Genomic DNA, 13231 nt, shown 5'->3' on the forward strand with positions numbered 1-13231 from the left:
CCAGTGGTCAGGGATGATGGGAATTGTAGTCTAAAACATCTGGAGGGCCGAAGTTTGGGGATGCCTGGTCTGGGTCAATTCATTGGGGAGAGGCACTCTTTGAGGTATAGGTTTTGACCTATAAAGCCTTAAATGGCTCAGGAGCGCAGTACCTCAAGGACTGTCTCTTTGCATATGAACTGACCTGGATCCTGCAATCATCATATGAGAAAATGGTACTTTCATGAGGGTGGGCTACCAACAGTAGGCACTCCTTGGGTCCCCCCCCCAACCTTGTGGACAGACCTGCAACTGGCCATACTTGTAATTGTGTGTGAAAGGCTTTCAAAGAATACATTGATATATAAACGGCTTTCTCTATCTCTTTCTCTTTTCTTTTAAATGTGTGTAAAATTAATGCTACTCCAGGGGGTAATTTTACCTTCAAAAGCAATTTTTCATCAGGGAGAATAAGCTGCAGAGGGAAAGGTAGGGAACTGGAAAAGACCTGATAATGCACATAGGATCCCTCGTACCTACGGGACCGCCTCTCCCGGTATGACCCACAGAGGACATTACGGTCCACAAATAATAACATATTGGAGATCCCGAGTCACAAGGTGGCTAGGCTGGCCTTGACCAGGACCAGGGCCTTCTCAGTACTGGCCCCGACCTGGTGGAACGCTCTGTCTCAGGAGACTAGGGCCCTGCGGGATTTGTCATCTTTTCGTAGGGCCTGCAAGACAGAGCTGTTTCGTTTGGCCTTCGGACTGACGCAGTCTGACCCCACGGTTACCCTCCCTTAAGGTTTTATTTATAATGGTTTTATCTTATTCGTAGATTTTTAATTTTAAAATTGAATTTTAACATTGTATTATTCTGTTGTTTTAACTGAATTGTTTCTTTTATATTTGTGTTGATATTATTTGTTGTTAGCCGCCCTGAGCCCGGTCTTGACTGGGAAGGGCGGGGCATAAATAAAAATTATTATTATTATTATTATATGCAGTACTTTGGGTGTTAACAAATACAAACAATACTAAAATACAAGTCTGACCAACCTGACATCCTAGGCTACATACCACATGTCAGTCATGTTTGCTAAATGCCCCATTTTTTAAAATTGCAGTGGTTGCATTTCCCCCTCCTCCAAGGATGTGATAAACCAGAATATATAAATTGCATTCTGTGTTTTGTTTGGGCAGGTTTGGTAAGTCCAGTAAAATACAATAATTGGAAGTGTGGAGATAACATTTTCCCTATTTTACACAAAACCTTTTACTACATGTAGGTAAACCAGAAGAAGAACAAACAGAACAGAAAAGGCAGCTACTGTCAAAAGTAGTATCAACTCTCCAGCTTCTACAGCAAGCACATGTTTCTGAAGATGGCTTATCAGGTAGATTCTACAAGCTACATACAGCAAATAAATGTTTAGCTTGGGCCGGGTAATGGCTCAGTAGTGAAAGAATATAATGATAGAATGGTGACTCCAGAATTTGCATGCATAAAATGCTTAGTATTGTTATAGGATTGGAGGGTTAGATGATGCTTGTGGGACCCAATCATGCCTTTGGTCTTGTAACTACCGTATAAGATTGTAATCTACAGTAGAAGGAACTGCTGAGCTGCCCAGTTTCTTTTGTTAAGTTAGTGGCCCTAGCTGGACCTGTAAGCACCTTTTTTACATGTCTATAGAGTTGGTCAAGAGCACATGTATTGCCATAGAGACAAATGACTGGTGGTGCTTTCAGGAGAGGGTAAGTTTCCTCCCCACTCATCTGGCTGGTTGTCATCCTAGGGGTAGGAGAATAATAGGCCAAGAACTAGTTTTTATTTTAGTCTCATCTGAAGGTAGGAGCTTGAAATGCGCAGCGGATTGACTTGTATGCTGGAACCAAATCTATGCCTTTGTGGGTCCCCCCTTCAGAAGCCTAATGAGAAAGCAATATCTGTTATAGTGTTGATGCCATGAGTCCAATCTTATGCTCAGGTTGTATATATGTGGAAATAAAACTATATATCCTAGATACCACTGTTTCCAATAGCTTCATTCCAAAGAATTGGAACCCTGGATATTGCTGGATATCTGTCACCATTCAGCAACATGCATGAATATTCTCATTACTGTGGTTAAATAAGCTGTAAAACTTCCTTTCTTCCATAGAGGAAGAAATGAATGAGATGGCAGACAAAAAAAGAGCCTTACTTGCAAATCTGGACTCAAATCTTAAGCTTCTTCAACCAGCAGAAGCTGTTAGACCAAGGCAACAAGACATTGGTGAGTATCAAAACCTATTGCCTTGATTCTAAAACATATTAAAAAATCTCCTAAATGAAAATTACTATTACTTATATTAATAAATAACTTCATTCCAAAGAATTGGAACCCTGGATATTGCTGGCACTTCTAGAGTCTCTCACCACTCAGCAACATCCATGAATATTCTCATTACTGTGGTTAAATAAGCTGTAAAACTTCCTTTCTTCCATAGAGGAAGAAATGAATGAGATGGCAGACAAAAAAAGAGCCTTACTTGCAAATCTGGACTCAAATCTTAAGCTTCTTCAACCAGCAGAAGCTGTTAGACCAAGGCAACAAGACATTGGTGAGTATCAAAACCTATTGCCTTGATTCTAAAACATATTAAAAAATCTCCTAAATGAAAATTACTATTACTTATATTAATAAATAACTTCATTCCAAAGAATTGGAACCCTGGATATTGCTGGCACTTCTAGAGTCTCTCACCACTCAGCAACATCCATGAATATTCTCATTACTGTGGTTAAATAAGCTGTAAAACTTCCTTTCTTCCATAGAGGAAGAAATGAATGAGATGGCAGACAAAAAAAGAGCCTTACTTGCAAATCTGGACTCAAATCTTATGGTTCTTCAACCAGCAGAAGCTGTTAGACCAAGGCAACAAGACATTGGTGAGTATCAAAACCTATTACATTGATTCTAAGACATATTCAAAAATCTCCTAAATGAAAATTATTACTATTTAGATTAATAAATAACTTTTAATCCAGTTGGAAAAGCCTATTGAAGACATCAAATTGCATGTGGGAAACAGTTTTGGTGCAATACACTGTTAAGCATGTGAACTTAAATTAATAATTGCTCCTAAATAAATAAATAAATAAATAAATAAATAGCTAGGGTGTGTTCTCACAAAAAGCTTTAGGCCACCTAGGATCATACACCACACCTCTTGAAGAGTGTCCTCTACAAGATGGCCTAAATGTGCAGCCACACCAATCTTTTTTAAGGGATGCAAACAATGTCGAGCATTTTGGCTGGCCAAGCCTTATTTTGGGGTGCACACTCTCAGTTACATGTTTATTTCTTATCACATTGGCTATCATTGGCATGGAGGTGCAATATTTGACTATGTCTTGTGCCCAAAGTTTTGGGCCATATGTGACTCTGTGTTGGAAGATTGTTGGCATCAACAGGTTAATGCTGATATAGCAAAGACAATTTACAAGCTTAGTTTTAGAAATAATGAAGTTTTAGTCTCTGTATTTTAAAAAGTTGTCTGGGTAATAAAAATATATATTCCAAATCAGAGATGGTGATATTTAACTATGATGAAGATGAAAAATGATTTTTTTAAGGAAATAAAAATAGATATAAAATTAAGAAATGTAATAAAGTGCTTGGGAATAAATATAACAAAAAAATTAGAAAATTTAAAATGAGAATTTTAACAAGTTAAAGAGGAAAATTAAGGAAAAGATGGAGGAATATAAGAAAATTAAGCTTTCATGGTTTGGAACAATAGCAATAATTAAAATGAAAATTTTGTCTAGAATTATTTTTTTCTTTAGAAAGCTACCAATTAAGATACAGTATACCCTCTGGATACGAACTTAATTTGTTCTGGAGGTCTGTTCACACCCTGAAAATTACGTAAATAGAGACGTGCTTCTGCGCACGCACGTGGCAAGATTGAGCGCTTCTGCACATGCGCAAGGCGTGCAGAGCACTTCTGTGCATGCGCACGCATTGAAATCTGGAAGAATACACTTTCCAGGTTTGCCGTGGCTGTAACTCAAAGATTCCGTATCCAGAGGGATACATAAGTAGAGGTATGACTGTATCGGAGACAGAAATAAAGGGTTGGCAAAGTATGATTAATGAATTTTGTAATGGGGATAAGAAACCTAGAATTAATAATCGAAGATAGTATAAACCCCAGAAAACAGGTGGACTGGGTCTCCCCAACATAAAGTTATATTTTATAGCAAACCAGTTAAGATATATCATAGATGGGATAACAGAACAAGGAGCATTAGAATGGTTAGAGAGTGATACACAGGAAATGAGGGAGAAGTTGTTGAATATATTTTTTATTAAACCAAATAGGCAATGGTGGCAGAATATTGAAAATCCCTTATTGAGAAACATCATTGAGATATGGGTGAGATATAAAGGTTGGATAGTTACAATGGAATGGTCTCGGGAGTGGGGTGCACATTTTTATTCTTATTTATTATTCTTATTACTTTGTCAAAATAAAAAATAAAAATTATTTTTAAAAGATATAAATGACTATCAAATGTTTGAAAAGCTTACAGAAGGGGGGGGGGAACCAATTTGATCCCATAGAACTTGAGATATTACAATGTCAATTGACTTAATTTTCAGCCAGTTCCAGTAACAGTTAGTGATACTTAAGAGAGTATTGTTACTATTTTTTTATTTTTTTATTGAGCCGGTCCTGGCAACTGCTACCATTTTTGTTTTATGCTAATCTGATTGTTGAATCTTCTTTTTACTGGACTAGTGGGAAAGTGTTAAATCTCCTTCCTTGCATAATGCAGTCCACACACACACACACACACACACACACACACACACACGTTACCTAAATTATAAAAAATAGATATATTGGGTGGTTTCTAACCAGGGCTTTATTTTGAGAACAGCACCTGACTAGCCTCAGCAAAGCCCTGTTGTGCCTCTGCCTGGCAAAGAGACCCTCCCTGGAGTTCGAAGCGGACATCCTTTACTGGAGAGGGTAAATCCTCTCTCATCCTCCGGAAAGGGTTCTTGATCATTGACATTAGGCAATTGTAACAAAAATGGACCCAGTTGCTATCTACTGGTGAAGATGAAATTAGATGAGATTACCATGCTACAAATATGGAGAAGAAGAAGAGGAGGAGGAGGAGGAGGAGTTTGGACTTGATATCCCTCCTTTTACTCCCCTTAAGGAGTCTCAAAGCAGCTAACAATCTCCTTTCCCTTCCTCCCCCAACAACAAACACTGTGACTTCTTTGGTGACTTCTGTTTCAGTGTATCTGAAGAAGTGTGCATGCACATGAAAGCTTATACCAAGAACAAACTTAGTTGGTCTCTAAGGTGCTACTGGACAATTTTTTATACAGTGGTACCTCTACTTACGAATTTAATGCGTTCCGAATGCACATTTGTAAGTCGAAAAAAATTGTAAGTCGAATCCCATAGGAATGCATTGGGAGAAAAAATTCGTAAGTCGAAGCAACCCTATCTTAAAAAGTAGAAAAAATCCTATCTAAACTGCATCCAAGATGGCGGATGGAGTTCCATTCGTAAGTAGAAACATTTGTAAGTAGAGTTATTTGTAAGTAGAGGTACCACTGTATTTTTTAATATATTTCGACTGTGAGGTGAGTGAGGCTGAGAGACTTCAGATAAGTGTGACTACCCCAAGGTCACCCAGCAGCTGCATGTGGAGGAGCGGGGAAGCGAACCCAGTTCACCAGATTACGAGTCCACCGCTCTTAACCACTACTTCATGCTGGCTCTGTATATCCTATAATGTATATAGTAATTTGAAATACTTTAGTATAGATGAAATTCAGTGAATAATGGTATTACATGACTCAAACATAGTGGCATACTTTGTAGTAGCAGTTTCTGGGATGGTGTAGGCAGGGCGACACTGCACACTAGACTTCAAAATGGCTAGTGTCACTGCTGCTTACCAAGAGGGGAAGGGGCAAGGCGCAAGAGCCTCAGATGCTCCTGCTGCCCCTATGTGCCTGTGCTGCATTAAGTTCCCTGTGCCTCAGTCCTCCCCCTCCCTCTTAGTAAGTAGCAGCAACATTTGCTGTTTTGAAGCTAGGTGCACAAAGCTGCCATGGCCCACTGATTGCTACTGATAGGGCAGGGAAAGACCCATATTTGAGATCCTGGAGAGTCACTACTAGTCACAGTTGGCAATACTGGATGGGCCAATGTTCTAATATCAGGGAATTTCATGGTCATGTGTTGCTTTTAGACAATGAGATTAACAAGCTGTCAGAAAAAGGAAGCCATTTGCGTGCAACCTTGGAATCAAATATGAGAGATTTGGAAGAAGCGCAAGCTCTTGCAGCTACCGAGCCATCAGAAATGAATGGTAAGTACTGTCAGGTAATTATGTTTTCTTTACATGTAACACCCTATATTTTTTGCCCCAGTCTTCTTTTGCCTTGTCCCATTCTTAGACTGAACTTTGTTAACCTGGACTAGGTTTCTAAGGGCCTTTGGTGTAATTTGTGTCTGTGGGAACCACTAGAATGAAAATTACTCATGGTGGGTGACTTGTTGTTGCTGCTATTGTCATTAGGAATTAAAGGGCTCTGCCCTTAAGGATACTGTATAATCAAAGACAAGACATTAGGAAGGAAAGTAAAAGAGAGGAGGGTCAGTTGGCAGAGGAAAAAGGTATCTAGCGGATCCAAAAACTGGTGGGTGGTCCAGCTAATAATTAGAACTCATTTTAGCAGTTTGTGAGTCCTTTCCTAAGCAAATAATTATGGCGAGGAAAGTGATGATGGGGGAAGGAAATTCATGTGTGTTTTAGAAACTGGGTTAATTTAAAGAGAGGTATATCAATTAGTCAATGAGAGAAATCATAAACTGTAATGATGCTGGTAGCTTCCTCACGAGTAAAGCACCTCAAACTCTGCGGCTGGTTTTTACAGAGTTTTATTATATACATAGGTACAGGTCAGAGCATCAAAATCCATGACTGCCTCAGTCTGATCCAGAATTCGGAAGCACCGGCCATTGGGACTTTCGCCGACAGAACACCCTTGGTGTCCTGAACCTCCTCCTCTCTTCACGCCTCCCTCCCCACTGTTGGGGTGATGGGGCTGGTGTAGAACCCTCCCCACCAGAACTGCTCAGCTGGGGAGCCGGTGCTGTCTCTTCTGGCACCTCCCCTTCTTGAGCGCTCTGGTCCAACCCTCTGAAACTTCCCTCTGGGAACCTTGCACTCTCAGCATCCTCAAGGGTCTCCCTCGCTTCCTGAGGGTCAGCACCACCTTCCGTGGACTGCTCCGCAGCGCTGACATCCCGGGCTCTGTCAGCATCGGAGAGCCTCTTGTTCCGACTTCCTGGACTCTCCGCTGGCCCCTGGTGGTCCCCTGACATCAACACACCCATATGTGTGTATTACATTACATACATACATACAGTATATTACAAATGATTACATAGATCAGGCATCCCCAAACTTCGGCCCTCCAGATGTTTTGGACTACAATTCCCATTATCCCTGACCACTGGTTCTCTTAGCTAGGGATCATGGGAGTTGTAGGCCAAAACATCTGGAGGGCCGCAAGTTGAGGATAGGACATAGATAGATTTATTGCAGCTTTAAGCTCATATATTACATATATAAGCATCATTTAGCAAGAGGCCCAAAGACCAATTAAAAGTGGCAGTTTAGGCCCCAGAACTACCCCCCCCCCCACGTTTCTTCACTGTAGAACATGCTTGTTTATAGAAAGGTTTCCTTGTATATAATTCAAGTTACCTTTTTGTGTAATACATTGTTACATGCCACTCCAATCTCTGCCGAATTTCTGCATGAGATTCCAGGGATACTAGGCACTCATCCAGGTTAGTGCTTCAGTTGGGAAATCAAGGTACAGCAGAGACTAGTGTATTTAAGAAATATGGTTTAAAGGTAAAGGTACCCCTGACTGTTAGGTCCAGTTGTGGATGACTCTGGGGTTGCATGCTCATCTCACTCTATAGGCCGAGGGAGCTGGCGTTTGGCTGCAGACAGCTTCCTGGTCATGTGGCCAGCATGACTAAGCCGCTTCTGGCAAACCAGAGCAGTGCATGGAAATGCCGTTTACCTTCCCGACAGAGTGGTACCTATTTATCTACTTGCACTTTGGTGTGCTTTTGAACTGCTAGGTGGGCAGGAGCTGGGACTGAATAACGGGAGCTCACTCCGCCACGGGGATTCGAACTGCCGACCTTCCGACCAGCAAGCCCTAGGCCAGGCATCCCCAAACTGCGGCCCTCCAGATGTTTTGGCCTACAACTCCCATGACCCCTAGCTAACAGGTCCAGTGGCCAGGGATGATGGGAAATGTAATCCAAAACATCTGGAGGGCCGAGGTTTGGGAATGCCTGCCCTAGGCTCTGTGGTTTATTGTACCCATATTTATACCTGGGTCTACTTTGGAGAGAGTTCAGAGCATTACATCTCAAGAGAAGCTTGTCCCCATGACAGTGCAGCATTGGAGTCCAAGGCAGCCTGCATGCCATCTCTGTCCCACTGTCCTAGCCTGCCAAGATGGTTCTGCCCCACATGGCCTCTACCTGAAGTTCTGCCCACTTCCTTTCTTTTTTCCAATAACCCCTGCTCCTAGCAACTCCTCCCCATCTGTCTGTTGCTCCCCCTCCAGACCTCTGTTTTTTAAAGGACAACATTTTTTTCTATGTGATATATCACCCTCCTTCACTCACTGGCAGAGCTTCCTGCCTGGTTGATGGTTTCCATTGATGGGTTAATGACTTTCTCCTAGTACCTTTTGTCATTCTTAACAACATCTGTCTCAGTTGAGGCACTGACATCTTCCCTTCAGTACTCCAAATATTATCTAAATTCTACCACTTATTAATTTCTAACATTCACTAACTCTAGCAGTTATAGGTTCCCTTGCACATTCATACTCTGTTATCCCAGATGTGTAACAACATTAAAAGGTGTTGCAAGCACCAAAATGTCTTTTTTTCTACAGAGAATAAAGTGAAGGAGTTACTACAACAAAGAGAACTGTTGACTGCAGATTTAGAGCAGAATATGCAGGACCTGCAAACTACAAAAGCTCTTGCAGCTGTCTTAGAAGAAAAAGCTAAGCCTGGTAACAGCAGAATAATTGGGATAAGTACAGAAAGATCACATAGGCATGTGACACAGGGCCTGTCATTATAGGGGTAAAACTTAATTTTTTCAAATTTCTTCAGTGAGGGATCTTAAAAGTATGTTTTGGGGTGTGAGGAATTCGAATCAGCTATTTTTGTGACTGGATAACTTTTAGCTTGGTAATCTTCATTTGATGAAGAAGCACATAAACTACTTTTGGAAAACCAAAGAATTTTAATTTTACTTTCTGAAATCCTATATAATAATGTCCATGTTGTCCCTGCGTCCAGATGTCCCGTGTGTCCCTGGGGTACTGCGCATGTCCCCCAGAGACACAGGGATTGGACGGAGGGACAACCAGGGACACAGGGATTGGACCCGTGCTCTCGGGACACAGGGAACAGCCAACTGCCGCTCCGCCAACCGCCGCTCCGAAGCCCAGTCTCATGCTGGAGGTGCGCGGTGAGGCGGCGGGGGAGAGAAGCGCTCCCCCCCCGGCAGCCTTGCCGCACACCTCCGGCATGGGACGGCGCTTCCTCGGGGAACCCGAGGAAGCCGAAGCGGCAGCGGGCGCGGAGGGAGGCCCGCTTTGGCTTGGCAGCGGCGGGAAGAAGGGGAGGAATTCCTCCCCTTTTTCCCGCCACCGCCAAGCCAGTCCCGGAGCCGAATTGCGGCGCGGCGGGGTTTTTCGCTGTTTGCCTCCCCCAGGGGAAGGCAAACGGCGAAAACCCCCCGCTGCGGACTGGCTTGGCGGTGGCGGGAACATCCCACCACCGCCAAGCCAGTCCCGGAGCCGAATTGCGGCGCGGCGGGGTTTTTCGCTGTTTGCCTCCCCCAGGGGAAGGCAAACGGCGAAAAGCCCCCGCTGCGGACTGGCTTGGCGGTGGCGGGAACATCCCGCCACCGCCAAGCCAGTCCCGGAGCCGAATTGCGGCGCGGCGGGGTTTTTCGCTGTTTGCCTCCCCCAGGGGAAGGCAAACGGCGAAAACCCCCCGCTGCGGACTGGCTTGGCGGTGGCGGGAAGACCCGCCACCGCCAAGCCAGTCCCGGAGCCGATTTGCGGCGCGGCGGGGTTTTTCGCCGTTTGCCTCCCCCAGGGGAAGGCAAACGGCGAAAAACCCCCGCTGCGGACTGGCTTGGCGGTGGCGGGAAGACCCGCCACCGCCAAGCCAGTCCCGGAGCCGATTTGCGGCGCGGCGGGGTTTTTCGCCGTTTGCCTCCCCCAGGGGAAGGCAAACGGCGAAAAGCCCCCGCTGCGAACTGGCTTGGTGGTGGCGGGAAGACCCGCCACCGCCAAGCCAGTCCCGGCAGGCCGCTTCCTCTAGCGCCCGTTTTTAAACGGGCTAAAATCCACTAGTAATAATATAATGTAATAATAACTGCAAGTACTTGGCAATCATTTTTAATGATCTCTGTGCAGTTTTACACACATTTTACTTACCAAGCAAAGCTAAATTATATTAATTTAACCAAAATATATTTTGAATTCCCAAATCGCACTACAACTTATTACCACATCTTTGAAACGTGAAAGTTTAAAAATTCAACATCCCCTAATGTTTATACATACATCAGCAATACTTGTCATTAGTCATATAGCAGTTACCCTTTATGAAATGAGATTTAAAAAAAAGCACAGGTCTGGACATTTGTACACATATAAGAGAACCAGGGCTTTAAAGATGTAATGTTTCAATGAAGTGATGGTGATTGTTTCAGTAGATACAAGTTTTGAAATCTAAGGGGCTCCCTAAAACAAATTGTTAGTAAATAATAGCAGGTGGACATAGACATTAGCTGAAATGGAGAACTATATGTGGCTGCGTGTACATCCCATACATTTAAAACACATTCAAAGCATGCTTCTCTCCTATCCACCCCCAATCGTAGAAGCTGCCAACACTGCTTCCTTTTAAGTTTGTGGGGTGTCGTATCCAATGGAATGGGTGTTTACCCTATCGTGAGAAACTAGACAGGAGCAAAGAGTTGTGGGAAGTAGGCTGGACTCCCTCAGTTTTTCCTCCTGTCTAGACACAGACAATACATTCCTCCTGACTCTCCTGACTCAGCTAAGTTTTTTTACTAGTTTTTGAACCCTGTTTTTCTTTAGATTTCCCTTATCATCATTTAGTTGTACAGTTCTTTGTCCACATGTTGTGGTTTTAAAAAACAAAAACAAAACAAAAACATAACCCCTTTCATTTGCTCTTTCCATTTGGTCATTTGGCTTATTTGCCACACTTCTTTTATTCCTTAGTTGTTTACTTATATTGATAAATTTTCCGAAACCGGTGCCCTTGCTGTGGTGCCAATGGCCATTCCCACCTTCAGGCGTGGTGGCCCTCTTTCAATGCGCTCTTTTTGTTTCCCTCAGCAGCTTCAGCTGCCACCATTTCTCTAGGGTCATAACAATATTTATTTCTTTGATTCTGCTGTGTGTGTGGTTCATAGCTGCCAAGTTTTTCCTTTTCTCGCGAGGAAGCCTATTCAGCATAAGGGAATTTCCCTTAAAAAAAGGGAGAACTTGGCAGCTATGGTGTGGTTGTGTGCTACTTGTGTGACTGGTGGTGTGGCATTTGCATTCTCCTGCCCTGGTTTAAAAATGGCTTGGCCACCTACTCCTGGTTCACTGTTTTTACACCGGCAATGGAGTGAGCTTTCCTGTTACGTCCCTGCCTGACTGCTCCTATTTGCCTTTGATATTGATCCCTGGCTGACTGCCTCCTGTCCTTATCCTCCTGGTCGGCAGCTGTGACAAGGAGAGTGTATGTAACTACTGTTTCCCCCAACTCCCGGTCCATTTTCTTGACTTATGATTCCCTTAAATTACTCTGTCTATTTCATGTTCTGGCGCATGTTGGACATTTGTAGGGCAGCCACCTGGTTGTCATCTTCTACCTTTATCAGACATTACAAATTGGATCAGCTGTCCTCAGCTGAGGCTGCCTTTGGTCATATGGTGCTCCAGCAGTGGGGTGTTGTATTCAATGGACCCCACCCTAGGGTGCTCTTCTATATACTGTTGGGGGAGTATGGCCTATACTGAATGCTAGTTTGTCATGTTCCTTGGATTGCATTTCCTTACCTTTCAGATACTTAGCAATTAAGAGATTTTATTATAGAAATTTCCAGAGCCAAGGTAGGGGGAAGTAAGCAGGTGTTCTTCTTTTTACTGACTCAGTTAGTACTTTCTGAATGGCGAATCTGGAAAACTGAGGGAGTCCATCCTACTTCCCACAAATCTTTGCTCCTGTCTAGTTTCTCGCGACAGAGTGAACACCCATTTCATTGGATACGACAACCCACTCTCAAAACTACACTTTAGGTCAGACCATTATTCTTTCTTTGGATTGTAGCTCTGTAAGGGGAAGACTTTACTTTAGTTCCTAGGATTCTTAGGGAGTGAGGGAAGGAACATCGTTCTTACATTCTTCACTTTGCAGAGAAGGGAGTTGATGAGCTCTCAAAAGAAAGAAAAGTTTTGCTTGCAAGTTTGAAATCAAATATGAAGGAGTTAGAAGAAGCAGAAACTCTTGCTGCTGCCCAACCAGGAAGTGTGAGTGGTAAGTACAATATCCACATAAAACCCATTTTGAAGGTTGAAGCACATTCTAATATTTTACACATTTGATGTGATTTCGTCATTTTATTCTATTTTACAAAAAAAACCCATTGCTGCTTGCTTTATGAGCTTAGCACAAGCTTTGTTGACACATTTACTTAAAGCAGATTATTAGCAAAAATGTACTATTTAGTTTGAAATATATATCTTACACTAAATGTACTGTGTTTGTGTATCCACAGATAAAAAGATAAAGGAGCTTAAAGAACAAAGAAAGGTACTAGCTGCACATCTAGAAGCAAATCAAGAGGATCTGCAAATGGCACAAGCTTCTGCTCCAGAACTTGCTGAAGCAAGCAAACTTCAGAGTAAGTGCATTCACTGTATGCTCTGTTGTCATTAGATTGGTAACCGATGAAAATTCATGTTCTCCGCTATTAAGCCCACAAACCCAACCTTTAAAATGCAAAATAAGCAATTCAATCCAGGTAAATAACATGAGCAACGTATCTTTTTAAAAAAGATATATTCCTTGAAATCCCC

General features: G+C 42.8%; 1 protein-coding gene across 1 annotated transcript in view; it reads left to right on the plus strand.

Moving 5' to 3' along the window:
• The window catches only part of CCDC7 (coiled-coil domain containing 7), a 172071-nt gene that overhangs the window by 66538 nt on the left and 92302 nt on the right, over positions 1-13231 (plus strand). Inside the window, exons 23-30 of the mRNA XM_088654182.1 lie at positions 1271-1378; positions 2147-2260; positions 2475-2588; positions 2803-2916; positions 6256-6375; positions 9002-9124; positions 12570-12689; positions 12931-13056. Coding sequence (XP_088510308.1) covers positions 1271-1378; positions 2147-2260; positions 2475-2588; positions 2803-2916; positions 6256-6375; positions 9002-9124; positions 12570-12689; positions 12931-13056 — 939 coding nt within the window. The remainder of the gene's footprint in view (positions 1-1270; positions 1379-2146; positions 2261-2474; positions 2589-2802; positions 2917-6255; positions 6376-9001; positions 9125-12569; positions 12690-12930; positions 13057-13231) is intronic.

This window comes from Zootoca vivipara, chromosome 11, assembly GCF_965207765.1.
Source record: "Zootoca vivipara chromosome 11, rZooViv2.hap1.1, whole genome shotgun sequence".
NCBI classification, from domain to species: domain Eukaryota; kingdom Metazoa; phylum Chordata; class Lepidosauria; order Squamata; family Lacertidae; genus Zootoca; species Zootoca vivipara.